At 41.6% G+C, this 25,066-nt stretch overlaps 1 protein-coding gene across 1 annotated transcript; it reads right to left on the bottom strand.

Annotated features, from left to right (window-relative positions):
• LOC148509550 (vomeronasal type-2 receptor 26-like) lies at positions 1–24,809 on the bottom strand. Its single transcript, XM_088442958.1, has 6 exons — positions 24,503–24,809; positions 24,242–24,363; positions 15,357–15,552; positions 13,887–13,975; positions 3,162–3,285; positions 1–914 (listed from the first exon to the last, which is right to left on the bottom strand). The coding sequence occupies exons 1-6, from the start codon at positions 24,807–24,809 to the stop codon at positions 1–3; spliced, it is 1,752 nt and encodes a 583-aa protein (XP_088299084.1).
• Positions 24,810–25,066: the final 257 nt, after the last annotated feature.

Here is a 25,066-nt window from a genome sequence, read left to right as displayed (position 1 = left end):
CTATGAAGAACTTTTTATTCTTGCACAAACGTTGTCTCTTCTCCTCATCTCAGGCCTCATCAGTATATAATAGCATTTAGGAAAAAATATGCAGACTAATATTCCAATGCAAGAAGCTAATATAGCAAACACCTCTACAATGACCATATGTTTCCCTTTACTGCTCAGATAGGCTGGGATGGCGCAGACCCAAACACTGCAGAACACCAGCATGCTGAATGTGATGTATTTGGCCTCATTATAGATGTCAGGTAATGTCCTCACCATGAAAGCCAGAACAAAGCTCACAGCTGCCAGGAACCCCATGTAACCCAACATGAAATAAAAGGCCAACACAGAACCCTCATTACATTGGATGATGATAGTCCCAGGATATGTGTCCATGTTAAACTCTTGAAATGGAGCCAAAACTGACACCCAGATGACACCATTCAGGATTTGGACAGATGAGCAGATCAACACTAAAGCATTTGATAGTTTGACTCCCAGCCATTTTCTCCAGTAGCTTCCGGGTCTTGTGGCCTTAAAAGCGATGCAAACTGTGATAGTCTTAGCCAAGACTGAGGACAACACAAACGTAAATGTTATTCCAAAGGATATTTGGCGTAGCATGCAGGTTATATCCACTGGGCGACCAAGGAAAAGAAATATACAAAGTAAACTCAACTTTAAAGAAATGAGGAGAATAAAGCTAAGACTCCGGTTGTTAGCTCTGACAATATGGCTGTTCCAAAAGAAAACAAAAATTCCAATTATGAAGATAATTAAAATAGAAAATAATCCAGCAGTGATAGAGAAAACAGAAGTAATAGTGTCCATTTCATATGAAAGAAACTCCTCAGCCTTGGCAATGCATTCATTTTTTTTGTCATTAGGCAATTCATTATCAGCACATTTCACACAATTTTCCTTATCTATGGGAAAAATATGACATAAATATTGTAGTACTGTTACCATCAATCTCCCTCACTATACTGTATATATTACTTTTATCTCTATCATTCATAAAAGTCTCAATCTCTCCATGTTTCTATTACTTAAACTTTGTCAATATATTATTTTTAAATCAATTTAAAGGCTTTTAAACAAACAGAAAGTTGCATAATAATTTTCTCATTTTAAGTTATTACATTGACCAGCAGTCCTCACATGCCTTCATGCAAGGAGAAAATATGCCTACATCAGATTGTTTCTTTGGCTCAGTTATGACATGGTTCCCTCCTCATACAACAAGAGATTCAATAAAAAAGTCCCACAAGTCAACTATTTGAAATATCAAAATGCAGTATACAGTATAGCGCCTAAATGCATATAACAAACTTTTCTCAAAAGGCTGTAAGGTTGCATGACATTCTCTCCTACCTCATTCTTTGTTTGTTATAATTTAGACTTCTACAACCTACCTATAATTTGTATTAATTTTTTGCACAATATACTAAAATATGCAGAGCTAAACATGGTAATTTGGGGTGATCCCACACTGTGAGTTTCTTTGAAAATGTTGTTCAACATCCCAGTTTGTCCAGTATAAAGACTGCTGAGCAAAGGTTTTGTTCATCCTTCTTGTTACACAGGAACCAAAAGAAGGTTCTTTATTGACACTTATTAAGGGTCCTCCTTGTTTTTCATTATATTACTAGAAAGCAGGTTATCTAGGAAGAGATTACCACTAAATAGCAGTGTTTGAAACATTGTTCTAGGTTTTCCCAATTTAATTTATCTAGGTTGTTATTGTCCTGAACTCTATGGAATGGATTCAGTTAATCTGATACATATTCTTTCATCTAGATCCAAATAATATTTTCATTAAATTACACATTTGCCTGTATAACCCTCCTGCTCAGAGGTGGTGGTGGGGGTGATTGCTGTGTAAAGGAGGAGTTCATATTTAAAATTTATGCTTGAGCAATAATCACAGTGTACTTGAAAAGGTTTTTCCAGAACAATGGTTCCTGAACAATGGTAGGACTTTGAATCCCCACTTAACTCTACTTGTGTTAACCATTTTTTTTATATTCTGTACTTAATTATATAGTTTTTAGCTATAATTTTTCATGCATTTCCTATAAAATAATAGGTAGATGATTAGTTGCTTTGGGAGGTTGGGTATGGGATCCCAGCAGTTGGTCACAGTATAGACAGTGGTATCCTGACAGTCAAAATCCCAATACCTGGCATTAAGTACCCCAATCCTCTACATATCCCAAACCCTCCCCTCCTGCAGCCTATTCCCAATCCTCTCCTCTCATTACCAACCCTTAACACTGCATCCTAATTCCTTACACTAACATTCCCCCAAGTGTCTAATCCTAACCCTAATCCTAATCCTGCCTGTAAACCTAATGCTTTCCATCAGGATGTCAGTGGTCAGGATTCTGGAGCTGGGATTCTGACTACTGTCAGAAATCTAGTTTCAGAATTCTGACCACTTGCATCCCTACCACCGGTATGTGGATTACATCCTGATTTGGGCCTCATCTCCACTTGACAACTTACCCAACCCTTAGACTACATCTCCCCCTCAATAGCAATCCTTTCACAATCTAGACCAGACATGTTACAATGATAACTGAATAAATGTAGTCCTTTTTGGTAACTAGGAAATAATTTAGCATTGTCACATTAGAATTACCATCTATCATAGTGATTCTCAAACTCTGTCCTCAGGACCCCACAGAGGTCATGCTTTCCAAGTCTTCTAGCAGGTGCACAGGTGTACTCATTACTCACTGACACATTTTGAAAGTTTCACAGGAGGAGTTAATCATTTCACTTGTGATTCTGTGAGGATATCTGGAAAACGTGCTGTTTTGGGTCCTGAGGACCAAGTTTGAGAACCTATGGTCTATCGCATTGTGTAGCAGTTTGTTTTCTGCAATATACACAGGCTCTAGTGGTTTGGTTTGTTTTTTGGCAAATTCATGTTTTTGGTAAATACTGTTAAAACTCTTGGTGAATTCACAAATATTTATGTCACAAAACAAGTTGTTTTTCCTATGTGACTACTGTATAGTATTGGCTAAAACATACTACAGCCATATAAAGCCATATATTGTTTAACAATATATTACTGTGCGCTAATGGATAAGTAGGAGATTATTGTAAATTTGTTTCATCTGCCCATCATTTGTAATTACAAACAAAACAGTAACATATTGAACACATACCATCAGATATTTCTCCCTCTGAGCATGGCACACAGTCATAGCAACAGGCATGGTGTCCTCCTACTGGAGCTTTTCTGAATCCATTAAGACACTTTTTAAAACATCGAGCTTGAGGCCTCTATAAGAAAATGGTTAAACATAAAAATGTTTTGCTGGGACTGCCCTCATAACACCCTATTTTACAGTGCTGACAACATTGGGATAATATAACAATCTGCAGGAATATTAGGAAGCAGGAATCCATTGGTTATGTGATTTTTTTTATTAATTTGATTAACTGTTATTTTTTTTTATTTTTCCACTGAAACAGACACTTAAAATTAGAGACCAACATGACTGTTATCCACATTACTTTTACCAATGTTGTTACATTTAAGTGCAAGAAAGTTGACACTGAAGACTATGGAAACAGCATGTGCTGTGTACACTGTCAGTATGATTAAATGTGGTTCTCTCTGCAGCCAATGGGTAATCACAGGGGAGTGTGCTGGATGGACTCACTTTTGTGTGGCTACAGAGAGAAGCAGCTATCTGATATGCACAGGAGATGGCATTCTGACTAGCAGATAGGAGCAGCCACTCGGAGGGGGTTCACAGGGATGTGGGATCACTGTTATTAGCAGTGAATGACCAGTGGCGTAACTATAAATTTTGCTCCCCCTGCCAAAAAAAATTCTGTCGCCCCCCTGTCGGCATTTTGGTAAAATAATTACATGGCCATTTATACACAATTTGGCCCTCAGTGCAAAAGTAAAAAATTTGCTCCCAACCCCCCTAGACAGTTTACAGTATACAGTAGTGCCCGTTATACAGTTCTCCCAGAAGTGGTCCTCCTATGCAGTGGCCCAGGTAGTCATCCCCCTATGCAGTGCCCCTTATATTATGCCCTCAGTAGTAGACCCCCATCAATAGTTACCCCAGTACTAACCCCCCAGCAGTGCCCCCAGTAGTAGCAGTCCTCCCCAGCAATGCCCCCAGTAGCAGTGGTCCCACCAGTGCAGTGCCCCCAGTAGTGGTCCCTCCAGTGCAGTGCCCCCAGTAGTGGTCCCACCAGTGCCTCCAGTAGTAGTCCTCCCATCCATGCCCCCAGTAGTAGTTCCACCCCAGCAATGCCCCCAGTAGTAGTCCCCCCAGCAATGCCAACAGTAGTAGTCCCCCATCCCAGCAAATCCCCCAGTAGTATTAGTAGTAAACAACCCCCCCAGCAATGCCCCCCAGTAGTAGTCCCCCCTCCAAGCAAAGCCCCCAGTAGTAGTAGTAGTGGCAAACAACCCCCCCAGCAATGCCCCCAGTAGTAGTCCCACCTCCCATCAATGCCCCTAGAAGTAGTAAACAACCCCCAGCAATGCCTCCAGTAGTAGTAAACAACCCCCCACCCCCCACCAGACAGACAAAATCCACTTACCTTGATCAATGCTCTGGCATCGGCTCCTCCGTCCGGTGTCCTCCTGGGCAGGCCCGCTCTGCATGATGGGAGAGACATCATGACATCTCTCCCATCATCACCCACTGCAGGAGCCAGAAAAGCCTGGCTCTGGCAATGGGCACAAGACATGCAGCAGATGTGAGTCTGTTTGACTCTCATTGGTTGCTAAAACAAACACACAGCTGCCGGCTCTGGCGGCTGTGTGTTTGTTATACTAGTGTAGTGCGGACGGCACTTATGTGCGGTCCACACTACCGCCCTGCCTGTGTAACTAACAGATGCTAGAGGTCCAGTAGGACCTCTAGCATCTGTCCCCTCCTAGGCGGCAGCCATTTTTGGAGGGCCATTTTCTGCAGATTCCATGCGGACGGCTAGTATGCATGGAATCTGCAGCTACCTCGCCCCACAAGCCCCCGTGCCCCCAAGCCACCGCGGGGTCTTTGGGGACTGTAGTTATGCTACTATGACTGATAGACACTGGGAGATAGCTAAGGGTGCAGAGGTGCCAGAAGGTTCCTCTGAGAGTTGAAGATGCTGAAAAATAATCTTCAGGTAGTTGTTTACTGGGCATTTCTGACTAGTTGCATTAGATGTGACCATGTTAGGGAATGCGCAGCCTGGTGTGCTCACATTAGATGTTCAATAGTTAGTGTGTTATAAAAAAGTACCTCCAGGAGATTCTCTGACACATTAGATGCACCTCCAATGTTCTACCCATTTGATATTAAGTTGCAGGATATCTGTGGTTCTACAGCTGATGTAGACATACAAGCAGTGGCATCACTAAGGGGGTGTGGGCCACACCGAGTTACATATTTCAAGAGGGTAACACCAAAATAGCAGAACTGCTCTGCTATTTTGGTGTCACCCCCTTGGATGGTGTCATCAGGCAGAGTTGATAGCAGTAGTAAATGACACAAGCATCCACCCTGTATCTAGAAAGTTTGAGAGTTGTTCATTAGCTCTTGGAGCATTGGGAAAGCCCGCAGTGTGGTGAGTTTTAAGGTATGAAGGATAGAATATCCACCTGCAGCTTCCAGATGTGCTGGAGACCTACCCTGTGCATCCTAAGGACATGCTGATAATGCAGCTTCCTGGTCACAGTGGCAGCCCAACTCCCTCTTTGTGATGTTATGCTGTCATATGTGGGGAAGGCATGGCAGGACCAAGGGGTATAATCTGATATGGCTCTAGACATGATCCACAACTTACTTTGATTAAAGTTTACTCGCATACGTGTAGTTATAGTGGTTGCAGGGGGTGCCATTGCAAGGGGACCACAGATCCAGGTCATATACATAGTTGTCTACCAAATAAATCATTGGAGAGACATCCCAGAACTCAATGATGCCTGCAAGCCTCAGGTTATTACAATTACCCCCAACACTTGTCAAGAGAATACTGCATGTTCCAGTTTCCCCCAAAACTACAATAGAAGCCAATATGTATAATGTGAACTTCTGTGATTTTCAACTTGTGATGCAGTCAGAAATCAGCATCATGGTGACAAAACAGACTGTAAAGAGGGTTTATGTATTCCAGTGTTGGAGTCTGTTCACTTTCATACAAAACAGTCATTTGGGGCCCCTATGCTAAAATCATCAATGTCACACTGTTTAAAACATGATTTGTCTACTATCAATAAGGTGGTTCAATTTTGTAAACTTGATGCTGTAATTATCACCTTATGTGGCCTAATTTTTCCTTATGAACCAGGGGCACACATTCATACCAAGACCCAGAGGCAAGATGTTAGTGCCCCCTGTCAGCTCGCTTCCACTACTAACACCACAATCCAAGAAGCCAGTCACACACACTTCCCCTAAACCACATTCACTTCCATCACCCCAGCAGCACCCAGTCACACACTCTCCTCCCCTACATTCACTTCCATCACCCCAGCAGCACCGAGTCACACACTCTCCTTTCCTTCATTCACTTCCAAAACCCCAGCAACACCCAGATGCACACTCTGCTCTTGATACAGTATATTGATATTGTCATAATTTCAACATTTTCATTAGGGTTAGCATTAGGTGTACCATCAGTGGTAGGATTACTATTAGGGTTAGGGTTAGCATTATGGTTAAAGACAGAATAACAGAAAAAGACTATGGCCCGTATTCAATTAGTTTTGCAATTGCGATAAAGTTTTGACTGCCTGACTTTCCACTGCCATCACATGTTTTGGACGTGGAAATTTATCGTGCGTGCCCCCGCTATTCACTGTACTCAATTACAAACCACGCAAAAATGGCAAGCGGTGAATTCAGAACAGGCACAAAGTGCTGTCAGAATTGGAGAAATCAGCCTGAACCCCCAAAGAGATGCACTAACATTGGAGATCAATCTAGATGTGTCCGAATAGCACAAATAAAATGATTTGGGGTACTTAAGTTGTTTCAATAGCTTCTTATTAGTGTCTTTGCACAATTGGTGAATAATGTCTCTAAGTAGTACTTATTGGTGAAAGTACCGTATATACTCGAGTATAAGCCGACCCAAATATAAGCTGAGGTACCTACATTTACCCAAAAAAACTGGGAAAACTTATTGACTCGAGTATAAGCCTAGTGTGGGAAATGGCAGCAGCTGGTAGTGCCCCCAGTAGTAATTCCCCCTGGTTCTGCCCCCAGTAGTAATCCCTCCTGGTAGTGCACCCAGTGGTAATCCCCCCTTTCAGTGCCTCCAGTGGTAATCCCCCCTTTCAGTGCCTCCAGTAGTAATCCCCCCTGGTAGTGCCCCCTGAAGTAATCCCCCCTGGTAGTTCCCCCTGTAGTAATCCCCCCTTTTAGTGCCCCCTGTAGTAATCCCCCCTTGTAGCGACCCCTGTAGTAATCCTCCCCTGGTAGTTCCCCCAGTGGTAATCCCCCCTTTTAGTGCCCCCTGTAGTAATCACCCCCTGGTAGTGCCCCCTGTAGTTATCGCCCCTTGTAGTCCCCCCCTGTAGAGAGAGGATGTGATAAGAATAAAAAAAAAATCACTTACCTGAAACTCCCGCTCCTGGTCCCGCCGCTATCCACTCCTCCAGCCGCTTTGCATGGGAGAGACGTTGTCATGACGACGTGTCTCCCATTACCCACTGCGGGAGCCAGAAGATGGCTCCTGCAGTGGGAGCAGCAGCAGCCGCTGAGAGTCTGACAGACTCTCAGTGGCTGCTGATTACAGCAAACACGCAGCTGCCGGCTCCGGTGGCTCTGTGTTTGTGCTGTGTAGCGCTGACCGAACTCCGTCCGGTCAGCGCTACACTTCACTCGAGTATAAGCCGAGGGGGTGCTTTTTCAGCACAAAAAATGTGCTGAAAAACTCAGCTTATACTCGAGTATATACGGCAAGTAGTCCTGTCAAATTTGGAGCACTTCAAAATGGGTGCAAGTCTATTTTAAAGTCTCTAAATTGAAGTTTTAAAAAACATAAAAATGCACCTGTTGCAAGCACCTGTAATTATAAAAACACATGACCCATCTTTGCAGACCACTAAGAAATCTATTTCACTAGTTTTTTTGCTTGTCCCCCACTTTGTTCTTTTCCGCCCCTAAATTGAAAGTACTTTTTTGGGGTGTTTTTAAGGTTTTTTTGCTGGATTTTTTTTTTTAAATGTCCTTTGGGGGGTTGTCCCAAGGGCTCTAAGTGAGTTCCCCACCTTTCACCCCAAAATAAAAAAAATGCACTTTTCACCTGCTATTCAGAGGCAAATCTTTTTCGCCTATTACATTGCATTGACTTTCCGCATAGGCAAAAAGCATCTGGAATTGAATATGGAGATAATTTCCGACCACGCAGAAAGTCATGATCGGCATTGCTTTTTCACAGAAAACGGCTTTTGACGTCTAATTGAATACAGCCCTATGTTGACCAATTGAATATTGACATGCTCAATGTCAATATAATGAATATGCAAAATGTGTGCTATTAAAATATCTTAATGAAATAAATAACAAATATAATATGGACAGTTTGAAAGTTAAAAAAATACACTACACAAGTTTTGCATTTTCTGACATATCCAGTAAATTACTGACTGCCTAATTCCACCCACAAACCACTGAGTTTGATAATATTCAGGAATAGTACAGTGCCACCTGCAATGTTCATAGTCTTGATTCCATGACTATGTTAATAGCCTATATATTGAAAAATATAGAAGGATTACACCAAATAGTAAAGCGCTCTCTAAATACCACATGCAATAAAATTGAAAAAATATTCACCCAGAATGATTAATCCTGTACAGATGTCTAGGATAAATGGTCACAGGGTTTGCTTCTCCTTTAAAAGATAGATATCTTCAAAACCTATCTACCATAGCACTGCATATAATCTAATATAAAAGTGCAGGTGGGCAATAAGAAGAAAACAGAACATAGTGTAGAACACCTTTGACATATAACAAGCGTTTTAATAGAACAGGTTTACACTTACAAACATGGATGGAAATCAGGCATATAAATGAAATCCTGGGATGTCAGCACTGCATCAAATGGGATGTAAACTCTGGCAGTCCTCAGGTGTTTAAAAGGACAATTCCTGGTCAGAATTCCGGACACTCCAGCCAGAATCTAGAATGTATTCGTCACGCTTCTGATGAAGGACTTGGAAAGTCTGAAACACGTTAAGCGTGGCTCTATGTTGTTTGGACTCCTGCTTTGCTGCACTTGTTGTTTGGTGAATACATTCACCGCTTAAAACGCTTGTTATATGTCAAAGGTGTTCTACACTATGTTCTGTTTTCTTCTTATTGCCCACCTGCACTTGTATATTTGATTATATGCAGTGCTATGGGAGATTTTGAAGATATCTCTCAAGGAGAAGCAAACCCTGTGACCATTTATCCTAGACATCTGTACAGGATTAATCATTCTGGGTGATTATTTTTTCAATTTTATTGCATGTGGTATTTAGAGAGCGCTTTACTATTTGGTGTAATCCTTCAATATTTTATTGTGCATTTTTGTCTATTTTTCTTTGTAAGTCTTGGGTAATTAGTGGATGTTTACCTGTTTACATGATTAGTGGCTGCACTCTTTATTTTATTGCGCATTTTTGTCTGCTTTCTATTATTACAATAGCCTATATATTGTCCCATCATCATGTAGAACCAGAAGAAGCAGTGTACATTGGGACAATTTATCTGCCTGATAAAATGTCCCCTACTTTATGCCTGTGAACTGGCAGACCCATCTTCATTGGGAGTATCTTTTTATTTTCTTGGCAGTCATACCACACCAGATGGTGCAAAGCAGTACCATCCAAGAGAGTGAGGTCTAGATTATATACCATAACATGATTAGGCAAATGTATCATACAGTAGTAGCCCCAGTATGCAAATAGGAAATGGGCAGTTCATTAACTAGAAAGGTTTGCAGCACATAATTTGCTCCTTAGTTCCCTCTCTATGTAATAATTTGAAGTCAATGTTAAAAGATCTAACATAAAAAGTATGTTTTCCATCAACCATCTTCATTCCATAACTCTACTTTAACACTTTTTCTTTTTTAAATAACATAAATGAAAATTAAGCATCTACACCAGGCATGTCAAACCTAAAATCCAAATTGGGCTAAATAAATAAGGTCTAAGCTTGTGTGGGACACCAGAAAAAAAGTCTTATACTGTATGTATGCAGATTGTAAGGTTTTTATCAGGAAGGAAAAATAATGATAAAGTTTAATGTTTCTTCCTGATACAAGACCTCTTTTTCCTGACACCAATTTTACTATTTTAGGTTAAATCGTAATGAATGTGATAACTTTTAAAACTGAACCAAGATGAAAGTCAGTCAATCGGGATTTAGCAGGAGACTTGCTCTACCATATATAATAATAATAATAATAATAATAATAAAAATAATAATATTAATAATAATAATACCACATATTCAGGGTGAGCTGAGAGCTGTGTTATTCATATGCATCGCAGTGTGCTGCGTCTACACTGCAATGGCACAGCAATTATGCAGAGCATGGTAAGAGATGGCAGAGTGACTGTTTGGGGGTGGTGACAGGAGGGTGGTCGTAGAAACACAGGCATTCCTTTCCATTTGACCACCATTGCATTTGCCTTTCCGCTCAACCACCATTGCATGGGCATGCATAAATTAGCAACTGTGATGGCAGTTGCAGCTTGTGTATTCATTGTGTGCGAGCTGGTCTCTGAGAATGGTCAGTCAGACCTGTTGTTATTGTGCATGAGGGGCCAATGTTACTCACTGTTCCTGATGTATACACAGGATTGCAAGGTATTGCAGATGTGAAAAAGTGGTAGTGGGCATCTTTATGCTGGCTGTGGGTGTGTCTATACTAATTTTTCAATTGCAATCATTAACATATTTTTGCAACAGAACTCTGTGCATAATCACAGCTGTGATAGCAGTAATGATATATAATGAATAAGGCCCACTATATGATCCCATCTCCCCTATATACGGTATTAATACCACATATCAGTTTGAACCTGGAGCTGTTATTCCCCCTCATATATCAAATATCTTCCCACTCATTTGTCTGGATGGACATATGTTACATGTTATAGAGAAACCACCATATAGGTAAGCCTTAAGTGTGCCTTATGTGTCCCTTCCAGCCCCCTCTGTCTCTCCAGGCCAGCCACATGCCCCCTTTTGCCCCACCAACCCCTGTGCCCCACAATTTACCTTCTTTTTAATCAAACAGCCATCTGCTTCTCTTCCAGCTCCTGCTCTTCATGGGTAGATGGGACACAATGAGGGCATGGATGTCTTTACTGCTCTTGGGCCGGCAGAATGCAGCAGGGGCAGAGTTGGAACAGCAATGGCAGCCGGTCATGTGAAAAGGACATTTTCCCCATCTCTTCCATAGTGTGCATGTGCAGAATGGTGAATGCTGCCCATTTGGAGCTAAGTTCCATTGACGGCAGCCTGCCAGAAAGAACTCACCTGGCAGGCCACATTGCACTTTTACTAGAATTGTAAAGTGATAACTCAAATACAGAAAACTTTTGGGCTAAAGGAGTTGTTGGTGGTATCAATAGATACAAAAATTGTGGGAGGTGAGGGTATTTGGGAGGGAGGGAATATTATCATCTCAATCTTGGACATGTTACAGTAAGTTTAAGAAGGCACTGGGACATCCAAGAAGATATAACAGAGAGACAGTTGGAGATATGAGTAAGAAGAGAGGGGAAAAAGTCAGGGGAGGAGAGGTAGACATGAGCATAGAACATCAACATAGAGATGATATTGGAGGTCAAAAGAGCTAAAGAGCATACCTAAAGAGGATGTAAAAAGGGAGAATAGGAGTGGCCAAGAGCAGAATTTTGGGGGACACCTATTGGAAGAGGAAGTAGGGGGAAGTAGATTCAGGAAAGGAGATTGAGAAAGAACAATCAGAGAGGTAGGAGGAAAGCTATGAGGGGTCAGTATCACACAGACCAAGAGAGTAGAAGATTTACAGGAGGAGAGGATCCACAATGTCAAAATAGTGTCAGTAAGGAGGTAATTGCATACTTCAGTGAGGGCAGGTTAAGTTGATTAGAAAGTACAAAAAACAGACTGAAATACTCTTATTCAAGTAGGGAGTAAGAGTTAAGAAAGGTGGTGAGATAGTTGTAGACAATATACTCCAGGAGTTTGGAGGGAAAGGGATGAGAGAGATGTGGCGGTAGTTAGAGTATCAGGATCAAGGGTGTTTTATTTAAGAATGAGGGAGATATATGCATGTTTGAATGCAGAGAGGACAGTGCCTAATGAGAGAGAGAGATAAAAGAGATGGAGGGAAGGTCTGAAAAGAGGAAGTGAGCGAGCCATGAAGTTGTCAAGGAATTTGGAGGATGGGCCAGGGGGACAATAGATGACAATTACACAATACTAAATAGGTTGGAAGAGGCAAATAATGGTTACCTTGAATGTATAGAATGAAAGGGATAATATGGAAGGTTAGATTTGGTAGGAATACCTGGAGTTTAGAAGGACCCCTACACCACCTCCATGCGGGCCCCCGGGTAAGGGGTGGGAGAGAACATGGGGCCCCCAGAAGAGAAAACTGCGGGAGAAGTGGTGCCTGAGGGGGTAAATCCAGTTTTCAGGGATGGCTAGTAGGTTCAAGGAGTTGGAGATGAAGGGGTCATGGATGGGGACCAGTTTATTACAGATAGATCTGGCATTCCAGTGGGGCACAGGACAGAGGGACAAACTAGATGGAGAGATATGAATATGATTATATGTGTTGCTGTGTGGTAGAAGTGAAATTAATTTTGGAGGATAGTGGTGAAGAGAATATAGTAATAGTGTGGGCTCCTAAGCAAGCAAGGAAACCTGCAGATGGTGGGTAAGTAGATTGTTTAGTGTGAAGCAATTGAAGGTGAGTAGAAGGAGGTGGTTGAGAATGGAGGACAAGGAAAGGTGGGGGAGAGAATCAGAGGAGTAGAAGGGAGACTAAGTAAGGGAAAGAGGGGGGACAGCAAGTGGAAGAGAGTAGAGGGTGAGGGTTAGTGTGGAAAAAAGGAGATGAAGTAAAGGATCATGTAGACACTGAATAATGGGGATGGTGGAAGTAAAGGTGGTTATGGTGTGGATGAGGAACTTAGGGGGATGAAAACTGGAGTGGAAAAATATACAGTGTAGTTAAATGTGCAAAAAAACAGGTAAAATAATAGTGCTGCTAAATACAAGAGCACAGCTGCAACAGTGAAATATAAAGAGAAGTGTTTGAGAAGTAGAGGGTGCAGGAAGCAATTACTAAAAAATAGAATGTTTAAAGTGGTTAGATGTGAAGCAATGGAAAAAGGCAACACAAACAGGATTTTCCATATTATAAAGGCAACATTTCATTGTACCAGACTGGTATAGTCAGAGGTGTTATTAATAACAAAATACGAGTAGGAAGCAGAGTGTTACACACTATCATCCCATCTCTCTGATCCCATTCCCATACAAACCTCAATTAGTGTTTTTATTCAAACAACCTATTGGCCCCATTTAGTCAGTCATGTGTATTTAACACTGCACAGATTCTAAACTGCCTATTGTGTGTTATAACTAGGTCAGCAAACAGTGCCACCATCCAAGTTTCAAGAATGAAGAGGGCAGCACTGACACTGTCCTAATGAGACCTTATTTCAGCTTGTAGCTTGCCGAGAATAGCTCCCTGCAGCTTGGAAGCCATTTGGCTTTATCTTAGAAGGTATCCAGTGCTCAGTTCCTTTTATATCAGACTACCCTACTGTGATGTCATGATGTCACATTTACTAACCTCCAGTGATGCAAGCCAAGGACAGAGGTGTCCTACTATAGCCCTAGTGGGCACAAATTTTGTTACTGCAGAATCTGTCATAACAAACATGGGCAGTGGACCTGGACTGACTGCAGGTAAGTCCTTGTGAGCAGTTTCCTGCTTTTGAAACGAGGCTGGAAGAAGGGAGTACATGTTCATTAATGTCTCTGCTTTAGTTTTGCAGGATGATGCGGGGGATGGAGACCAGAAAGAAAAGCTTAACTTTACTGTGTATTCAGAGTGCATATCTGGAGACATTGATGTATGGAAACTTAGTACTGGTGCTGACTGGGGTCACTTGTGGAGAAGGCTCTGTAACGTAGCACAGATAGTAGTTTTGATTACCAGACCTGAGATGGACAGAACATGGACAGTGGCACTGTGAAATAGAGAAGGCAGCAAATTAATTATACAACTAAATACTGCAACTGGAACACTTGAAGCAAATGGAGACAAAGAAGCACAGAGAACTAGCACACAGACTAGCTGTGTAAGATGTTGCACTGGTAAGGGACTGGATTGGCTTTCAGTGCTTATTGTAAATCATTTAGACTGGATTGGCTCCTACCTGACATGTGACCAATTCCAAGAAGGCAGCACACAGCACCTGGCAGCATCCATACAGACTTCCAGTCACAGCAGCTTTAAAATGCCAGAGACACAGCACTGCTTCTCGAGGATCTGCCTGCACACCACGCTAGCCACCAGCAGCTTGAACCCCTGCCAAACATAACCCACAAGAGTGCCCGGACAGGTAAGTCCTGGACCCCCCGCGAACCTCCAGAGCAGCCCATGACACAACCCCTTCTTTTTGTGGTGGCCTCATGACACTTAGTAGGTTTTCTTGGGTTTTCAAAGTGAAACTTGTGAATCAACAAGGCTGCATGGACATCTAAAGTATTCACTCAGCAATGGTGATCTGGATTGTAACCCGTCCAGTCTAAGAAATACTGGAGGTGACCATAGGGAAGATGGGAATCTTTGATCTTCTTAATTTCAAATTCAACTACTCTTTCAGTGAGTATTGTAGGAGAATGAGGCAGATTTTTGAGAAACTGAATCAGAACCAGGGGCTTTAAAAATGAGATGTGAAAAGAATTGGGAACCTTGAGGTGAGAAGGCAGTGTGAGCTTATAAGCAACTGGATTGATAACTTCTTCAACTGGAAATGAGCCAATGTAATGAGGGATAAATTTCATTGATGGTACTTGTAGACACAAGTTTTTTAGTTAAAAGCTGCACTTGGTCCCCTACTTTCAAACTTGGAACTGATCTTCTTTTCTTATCTGCCTAATGTTTGTAATGATGTGAAGTTTTCTGAAGTATAGATTGAACCTTTTCCAAATCCTGGAGTACTGTAAAGAGGATGTAACCACTGTTAGATCAAAAGCTGATAAACTTTGAAATTTGGGTTTCTGTAGATGTGTGCCATAAACAGTAAAGAATGGAGTATGACTACAGGAGGAGCGGTAAAAACTATTGTGTGCAAATTCTGCCCAAGGCAGGAGATCCAACCAGTTATCTTGCAAAGAGGATAGGAGAATTCAAAGAAATGTTTCCAGGTCTTGGTTAACACGTTCTGTGACTCCGTTGGTTTGAGGATGATAGGCTGTTGAGAATTTTGATTTAACTTGTAATGCTGAACACAGAGATCTCCAAAATGTTGCATAGAACTGAACTCCACAGTCGGAGTTGATTTCAGTGTGTAATCCTGGTAAACAAAAGATTTCAGAAATAAAACGTTGAGCTAGTTCAGAAGTGGAGGGCAGTTTCTTAAGAGGATTGAAATGAGCCGTCTTGGAAAACTGGTCTACAACCACCATATCCTCTGTAAGCCAGTAGATCTGTCACAAAGTCCATCGCTAGATGTGTCCATGGACAGTGTCAAAACCGGATAATTGGCGAAGACAGAATCTGTTTGCAATTGGAATCTGCGCAATGCTGTCTTGTAAAGGGCCAAGACTCCATCTTAGAAATAAAATCTCACAGCACTATTTTGTAAACAAAAGGTACATAGTCAGCCTTCCTCAAACACAGGCAGACTAAACAGGGAGGCTCCGACAGCACAGCTGGAAGCCTCCTTCCTGTATGAGAATTAAATTCACTGTATAAACAAATTTTGCAATTTGCAGTTTAAGAACATCAGAAAAATTAAAAAGTAGCAAAATTCCCTGCAACTCATACACACAATGTTAAACAGAATACAGTCAGTTTTTTTAGTGATCCTTCCCAAAATCATACTGGCATGGCCACACACACACATAGATGCCCTTCCAGCTTAGTGCTGCTCGCTGAGTGCCCCACCAACCCTCAGACGCACAACGCAATTCAGTGGTGTTTTCCCCACATACATACATTTAAAAGCAATGGTCCTGTAACGCAAAAAGGATAATTCTGTAACTATGGCTTAGTAAAAGACAATTGAACTGTGTGTGGAACCGTACTGATCGACTCTGTTTCTACAGCATTCCGGTGACATCAATATGAAGATCAGAACATGCGGCTATGAAATATGAATGTTAGAGAGAATATCTATTTGAAATGTTGTTTTCCATAGCAGCTTAGATTTGCATGTTGGGGGATACAAAAGGAGGTTGGAGACCTTTTGTATCCATTTGGAATTGTCCAATAAATGCCCTGTAACAGATTTCTCCAAAGGACTGGTTATTCCAGTCTAATCAATAGAGCTAGCTAGCTGAGAGTAGAATCTAATTAACAGTAGTTTCAGATAACCAAAAGGATACTCCCTTTCTGATGACCTCACAGGTAAAAGGGGGCGGGAACATAGCATGCACACCCTGAGAACACACACAGCTTAGCAGGCACTTGGAGATTTTGGAAGGAAGAGAGAGGTACACTCCCTGACCAGACAATGGAAGAATGGGTCTCAGTTCCTCTGGGTTGTTATAGCTGAGTATAAAATGTGCAATATTTAGCCCATTTGGGTGTCTGAAGCTATGTTAGGTGTTAATCTGTTATTAGCTTAGCATGGTGTGTGGTTTGTAGTTTTCTAAGGATATTCATGGGTCTGTGTTGGCATGCAGTGGATGATGTGTTGTCTGGTCTGTGCTTTTCATCTGCTCTGTAGGGTACAGTGGTCTGTTGTCAGCATGCAGGAAAGGGATTGATTGTGGAATTGTTGTGATATTTGTGAATGATTGATGCTTGTTGATTGAGATCCTCTGGTGTGTTCTGTGTTTGGGCCTTGCCATGTGTTCTGTGTTTGGGCCTTGCCATGTGTTCTGTGTTTGGGCCTTGCCGTGTGCTTGAACGGTATCTCTGCTTGGGAGAGATGGGCTTTGTGTGTGTTGTATACTCATGAATGTGATCATAGTGTGGTGTTGTGTGAGTCAGATGGGTATGTTGTCTGCGGTTTGTTGTAGATGGCTTGCCTCCATGTTGGGTGAACAAGGGAAATTGTGATTCTGCCCAGTTGTGGTGTTGTGTGGGTCAGATAGGTATATTGTCTTTGTTGTGGTTGTGGTCATTGATGGATGATTTGCGGAGTTGCAGCTTGGTGCAGGATGGAGTTTGCCTAGGGATCATGAGGCTTGCAAACAAAGGAAAAACATGTGCTTCAGCCCAACCCCCCCCTCACACAAAAACAAACACACACACACTACATCACCAGCCATATTGAACATGTGCTCTCAGCAGACATTGATATATCTCTCATTGTATTTTAATATGTCTCTTTCTCTCTCTCTTTCTCTCTCTCTCTCTCTCTCTTTCTCATATTGCTCATTGTATTTTGATCTTTAATAACCGTTTCATGTATTTTAACTGTACCTTATGACCTAATGTTTGTACAATTTATTTGCGCTCATTATTAGATCATAGCGTTGTAACATCTGTACTTTTACCTGAATAATAATCTTTAGCACTTCGGACCGCTATTCAACTGTCTTGGTATATCATTAATGGTATAATCAAAATAGCGACATCTTGTGGTTTTAGAAGGTACAGGCAGGTTTTGTCTTAGAGGTTCTAGGCAGGTGAATCTTAGAGGTTTATAGGAAGGAATATATTAAAAGGTATTTACAAATTCAACAACAGGTATGAATTGATTAAGGTACTAGGTTCCCAGCAGGAGTTTGCCTGGAGGTCTTATGCTGTGCACATTTAGTGCATGATTATATGAATTCCACTATGTCAGATTTCAAAGATGTCCACCAATAAAAACATTGCAATAATTCTATAGTTTTATGAATTCTAGTATATCTGGCAAAGTGAGATGCATGCGCCCATACAAGTATTTGATTGCATAATTCTGGAGCAACAATCATTTTACAAGAGGTGGCATCATTTTTGTGGAAGTAAAAACTCTGGGTTCAAGGACAAGAAGTTATCTTTGGGTTTCAGTAGGACCTTCTGGGATAATCAAAAGAGATAAGTAATCAGTTTTCTGATTCAGGGATCCTGGATGAAAGGTCAATGTAAAATTAAATTGTGTAAAGCACATAGTGCTCCAAGCCAATCTGGTATTTAGACATTGGATATTCTTCAGAATTAATAAATGATGATGATCTGTGTAGATAGTGACTGGAAAATGTGCTCTTTCAAGGAGATAACACCACTCTTACAATGCAAGTTTGTCTGCAAGTAACTCTTTCACCCCTATGGCATAATTATTTTCTGCAGGCAAAAACATTCTTAAGAAATACCTGCACGGGTGAAATGTATTATCCTCAAATTTTTGTGAAAGAACTACTCCTACCGCTTTAGAAGTGGCATCAACTTCTAAGAAAATGTGTCTACTTACATCAGGCTGGCGTAACACTGGTGCAGTGATAAATGCTTGTTTAAGCAGCTGGAAGGTGTTCTCGGCTTTGGGGGAACACTGTGTGGGGTATGCTCCACATTAAAGCCATAATTGGTGCCACAAGAGACAAAAAACCTTTAATGAACTTGTGATAGTAGTTTCAAAAGCCTAAAAATCTTTGTACTGCTTTCAAGGACATAGGTTGTGACCATTTTGGGATGGTTTGCACCTTCTGCGCATCCATCTCTAATCCCAAGCCAGAGATAATATATATCCCAGGAGGGGTATAAATGAAACTTTGTATATGCATTTTTCCAGCTTATAGTATTAACTGTTCTTGTGCAATCTGCTCAGAACTTATCTCACATGATGCTTATGATCCTCTAGATTGGAAGAGAAAATTAAAATGTCATCAAGATAGAGACAGAGATGTAGAGTTAGTCCCGGAAGATCTCATTAACAAAGCTTCGAAAAACAGGTGAGCATTAATAAAATCCTTGAAAGGCATGACTAGATACTCAAAATGCCCATCTCGGGTATTGAAAGCGGCCCAGTTTCACATGTTGAAGATGGGAAGAATGACAAGAATTCTCCCAAGACAAAATTTGCTTTGACATCCAGTCAAATCATGGACTTTGCTTGCTTAACCAAGGATAACTTAAAAAAATTCCATCGGAGGCCTTTGTTATAACTAAAGATTCTAACAGCTCCACATGAAGAGCGCCAATACAAAAATACAAAGTTGTAGTGGATGGGTCTGATGAGTGATGGTTCAATTAATGATGTGACTGCCATCAACTGCAGAGAGGGTAATAGCATGAAGCAATGGCTGTACAGGGATTTGATACTTCTGGTTTAATGCAGCCAAAATAAAATTTACGGCTGCTCCAGAAAGCTGTATTGGGATTTGATAATACTGGATTAATTAAGCCAAAATAATATTCTGGCTGCTCCGGAATCTAGAAGAGACATTTTTAAACATTTGAGTAAGCTCCAAAGCAACAGGGATAGTAGATTCAGATTTAGTTGGAAACAATGATATTAATCCCAACCTTGTGTCTCCATGGCTGGTTAGGAGTGATAGTTTCCTGGACGACGGGTACATTGAGGCTACCAGATGACCAGCCTCTCCACAATACATGCAGAGTTTCTCTCATTGGCATTACTGTCTTTCTTCTAGGATAAGTCAGGCCCGATAGATTCTGCATAGGTTCTTTAGTGATGGTTTCAGTAGGAGTAGCAAGGTGGAGTAGGCTAAAATCTGAAGCAATCTTTTCTACTCTTCTCTCCCTGTCACTCACGGTAGCAAAGATTCATCTTATTGCATAATGAGGTAAGGTCGTCCAACTTGGTGGTAAATCATGTGTCACTAGATCATCTTTAAAGCAAACAGAAAGTCTACTCCAGATAGTTGAGATCTAATTTACAACTGTTCTAATGTGGCTCCAAGTTGTACTGCACATGAAGCACCAACCACAAGAGTCAAATGGGCCCAAATTTAGGTCAGAACCAATACATTGGTGGACACATATGCCTACCTAATAGAAGCCATAACCCATCTTGCAATGCATCCTTTAGAAGCTGGCCAGCCTCTTTTTGGAGCATCAATTAGGACTAACAGGGAATCTGCACATTGGAAAGACAAAGTATGTTCCATGTAAACGCGTAAGGCATGGACCATGTCCAACAAACGTAATGGTGAGGCTTCATTAGCTGAATCCTGCTAAAAAGCTTGAAGGACTATGGAGCTCATTCAGACCCGGTCGTTAGCTCTACAAGCTCACGACCGGGTCGATGTTGCTCCAGTGTGCATGCGCACAATGAAACCGGCTCCGTCATGCGCATGCGTTAGACCTGGCTAACAATGGGTGATCCATCGTTAGGGGTCTCGTAGCAGATTGGGCAAGCTGTTGATGTTGAGTGACAGCATGCCCCATTTGCTGGGCTGGCCGGGGACGTGCCCGGCCAAACAGGCGTTCCTATTGGAACGCACTCCATTTGCGGGCATTCCCCTGACATCAGTGATATCGGTGGGGAGCTTCCTGCTCAAACAGAGCAATAAGCTCCCTATGGCTTAAGGTTGATGAGACCCTACCTTAGTGTCTTGTCGTAAGCCCTGATGGTCGTGATGGTCTTGACCATCATGACCATCACCCTTAGCAGTTGTTAGAGCTGTGGGTGTTAACCCACATCCTAACGACCGACATGGAGGCAGCCGTTCAGGATGCAAGTGGTCGCCCTGTTTCAGAATGACCACTTGCATCCTATGACCGCCTCTGAATGAGGCCCTATATCCTGGTTAATGTGAAATGCTGAAACCACCTTTGGAAGAAAAGAAGGTTTAGTGCGTAACACAACCCTGTACTCATGAAAAATAAGGAGGGGAGTCTTACAGAGAATGGCTGCTAACTCCAAAACTCTTCTTTCTGATGCAATGGCAAGCAGAAACATTACTTTCAATTTAAGTTATCACAATTCCACATACTCCACAAGTTCAAAGAAGCTTTCTGAAGTGCCTCAAACACTAAGTTCAAATTCCAAAGTGGAACTGGCAGAACATATGCAGGCTGTATGCGAATTACCCCCTTAAAGAAAGTCTGTACTTCAGGAACAGCTGCCAATTTCCTTTGAAACAGGATAGACAGGAATGATACCTATCCTTTGAGTGAGGATAACCTAAGTCCCCTCGATACTCCATCCTGTAAAAAAGACAAAAGCCAGGAAAAATGAAAACTCTCAGGCTTAAACTAGTTCACACCAATAAATATACTTCTTCCAGATGTGATGATATATTTTTTTAAATGACTGGCTTACGAGCCTGGATCATGGTATTTGCCACAGATTTGGAAAATTCTTTAGATCTCAGAATCTTGAATTCAAGAACCATGCTGTCAAAAGCCAATTAAAGAAAATCTGCATGTCGACAGGGACCCTGAATCAATAGATCTGGTTGCAGAGGTAACCGAAATGGAACATCTGCAACCATGTTCTAAAGGATACATGTACAAAAAAAGGAAAGTGTAGCACTGGTAGACAACAAAAAACTATTTATTAAACACAGATTAACAGACTGTACATGCATATAAACATGTAATAATGAGCCTGATAATTATATTAAGGTACCAGCTGCTAAAAAGATAGGGGTGGTATGAAAGTTCCTTCAACTTCCCTAACATATGTTAGTCCAAATGGAATTAGAAGATAAAAATGGAAGGATCTCACCTAGTATACACAAAATTAGCAATGTCCAATCCACTTTGTTAAAATGGAATGTTCCAATAATTCACTATATGTGCGGCACAGGAGATTATTAAAGAAGCAGGTGAATAGAGTGCATAATTTGCCTGGAGGGTGCCCTGGTATAATTTCCATGCTGGTCCAACCAGCTAACCACAGCCTGAGACATTGTCTTTAAATATAGTCTTCGTTAGGGTCTCCTGAGACTGCTCCTGTCATGTGAGGTGCCGGCAATATTCCAATCACAGCAGTGGAAGGGACCAATAGGGTTAGCCGCCGGTTCCACAGTCCACCGCTGCATCAGCAGTCATCCTGGTTATCTCCGAATAGGGCTCCCATGTGTGTGCTGCAGAGGCTCAGAATGTTATGTTTGGAGCCAGCCACCAAGGTGTCTCTGTATGCAGCCGCGGGATATCCTGGCTGAATTTTTCCAAAGTGCTGGTGATGTATGGATAGATAGGGAAGGTGCTAATTGTGGACAACGCGTCTTGGGTATAGCAGCAAAAAGGATCATAGCTCATACACCTTAATGCGTTTCTCCAGGATTTTCTCTCCCACTTTCATCAAGGATTCAGCCATGACATCCCGCGACCGCATATAGAGACACCTTGGTGGCTGGCTCCCAACATAACATTCTGAGCCTCTGCAGCTCACATACGGGCACCCTATTTGGAGATAACCAGGCTGACTGCTGATGCAGAGGAGGACTGTGGAACCAGCGGTTAACCCTATTGGTCCTTTCCACTGTGGCGATTGGAACATTGCCAACACCTCACATGACAGGAGCAGTCTCAAGGGGACCCTAACGGAGACTATATTTAAAGATACTGTCTCAGGCTGAGGTGATCTGGTAGGACCAGAGTGGAAATTATACCACAGCAACCTCCAGGCAATTTATGCACTCTATTCACCTGCATATTTAATAATCTCCTGTGCCGCACAGATAGTGAATTATTGGAACATTCGATCTTCACAAAGTGGATTGGACATTGCTAATTTTGTGTATACTGGGTGAGATCCTTCCATGTTTATCTTCTAATTCCATTCGGACTAACATATGTTAGGGAAGTTGTATTGAAGGAACTTTCATACCACCCCTATCTTTTTAGCAGCTGGTATCTTAATATAATTATCAGGCTCATTATTACATGTTTACGTGCATGCATGTTAATCTGTGTTTAGTAAATTGTTTTTTGTTGTCTACCAGCACTACACTTTCCTTTTTTTGTACATTGCTTTTTCTAGTGGGCTGCAGGTCCCACTCAGTGTGGCAGCTCAGTAACGCAACTTAATTCTCACACAGACTACATTGTGCATCAGTTTTTCAAATATTCTCTAAAGGATACATACTAGTGTGGGTGTGGCCAATCTGGTACTACCAGAACGACCAGCTGAGCCACTCATTGAATCCTTTGTAATACCCTTGGGATCATGACCAGAGGAAGAAATATGTAGCCCAATTGGAATGACCAAGGTGTTGTCATGGCATCCACTAGAAATGCCTAATGGCCCTGGAAGCAAGCTCAGTATCTTGGCAGTTTCTTCTACAACCCTGTAAATTACCACCAGACTGTAACTCTTGCTCAGATTTCTCCCTTCCAGCCACCAATGAAGGGACTGACGTACTTGTAGAGATAATCTGAACATTTGTGTTTACCCATTGATATAATGACTGGTTTTTCAAAAGAAGAGCATACATTCTCGTAAAAGTTATGGCTTTAAACAAAACCACCATGCTTTCCAATGATTGCATGACCCTGAGTATAGAAATCCTTGGCATTCTAAGGACCTCCCTTGTATTGTCTGGAGCTCCTGAATTTTTGCCTGAGCAGAATGTCAAAGATGAGCCCCAGAAACATCATCCTTTGAGATGAGACCAAATTTGATTTTGGCAAATTTATGACCTAACCAAAAGTTTCCAGCATTTTTATAGTGACCCACAAATGTTGATGCAAAAGGGCTACCATAGATACCCTTATCAAAAGGTTGTCTAGGTATCCTAACACATTCACTCCAATTTTTCTTAACAGAAAGATCATATGTGCCATGGCCTTTGTAGAAACTCTGGGAGCAGTAGAAAAGCTGAAAGGTAGACCCTGAAAATAAAAATGATGATCCCCTTCCGCAATACTTGGTAGACATTGATGACCCCTCCATATGGGAATATGAAGGTAGGCATCTTTTATGTCTGCTGATGCCAAGAATTGGTCCTTTTACATAGAACCAGTTACTGTTCTTACTGACTCCATCTTGAATGTCTTCAAATGGAGATAGGTATTCAGCCATTTAAGATTGAGAATGGATTGGAAGACCCATCTGGTTTGTCCATGAGAAACAGGCTAGAGTAAAACCCTGACCCCTTTCTGATTTTGGTACTGGAACAATTACTCTGGATCCTTACCAATTGTGAACTGCATGAATGAGAGCCTTTTTCCTGTTTATCTTTCTTGGAAGAAGGATAACCAGAATTGTTTGGAGCATGACTCTCCAGGTCCAGGATATATCGAATTGTGAGCAAATGATCTGGATTGGAACAACTCCAAGTATTCTTGAATCTGAGTACCACAGGCACCCACTCGAGGACAGGTTCCTAGCTACAAATAATCATGCTGATTGTTCTGCCTGCTTAGGCACAGTACAGGTAGGGCCTGATATAACACACTCTCTGAAGGTACTTCTGTGGATGCCTCTAGGCATTCATCGATAGGCTTGAAAGTTCCCCCTACTGTGGGCATGAAAGGAACCAAACATATGTTTAGCCTTATGTCTAGCACCATAAAGAAAATTACTTTTACACCCATCACCTGGGAAATGAATTTGATCAATTCCAAGCCAAATAGGTAACCACCTTCAAATGGCAGAGTCTTTAAATGGTGTTTAGACTCCATATCTGCCTTCCACAATTTCAGGAATAATGAATATCTTGCCAAAATAGCTAAAGCAGAAATCTGAGTCTGTAATTGGACCATGTCTGATAAAGCCTCACTCACAAATGCCAAAGTTTTTGTGATCTGACCGGCTATACTGGCTACAGATATATTTCCTGACTGAAACCTATTGACCATTTCAGGCATCCAGGCATTATTAACTTTGACTACCCAGGTGCTAGCCAGGATAGGTCTCATGGAATTTATTGTCACCGAAAAATAGATTTTAGTAATAATTTAATCCATTTATCCCCAGCTTCCTTCACCATTACAGACTGTACTGTGGAAAGGACCGTATT

This window comes from Taudactylus pleione, unplaced genomic scaffold (assembly GCF_031769625.1).
Source record: "Taudactylus pleione unplaced genomic scaffold, aTauple2 ptg000319l, whole genome shotgun sequence".
Lineage (NCBI taxonomy): Eukaryota > Metazoa > Chordata > Amphibia > Anura > Myobatrachidae > Taudactylus > Taudactylus pleione.
The sequence above is the reverse complement of the archived record's forward strand: the minus strand, read 5'-3'. Positions and strand labels throughout refer to the sequence as shown.

Bases quoted from the DNA above. Each gene is read 5' to 3' on its own strand.
- LOC148509550 (XM_088442958.1), bottom strand. From the start codon at position 24,809: ATGGTCCAATTACAGACTCAGATTTCTGCTTTAGCTATTTTGGCAAGA. The intron at 24,364-24,502 runs GTGTGTTATATC...GTTCCAATCCAG, and splicing joins CACAGAAGTACCTTCAGAGA to ATCATTTGCTCACAATTCGA. The intron at 15,553-24,241 runs GTAAGGATCCAG...TTTGTTTACCAG, and splicing joins ATTCATGCAGTTCACAATTG to GATTACACACTGAAATCAAC.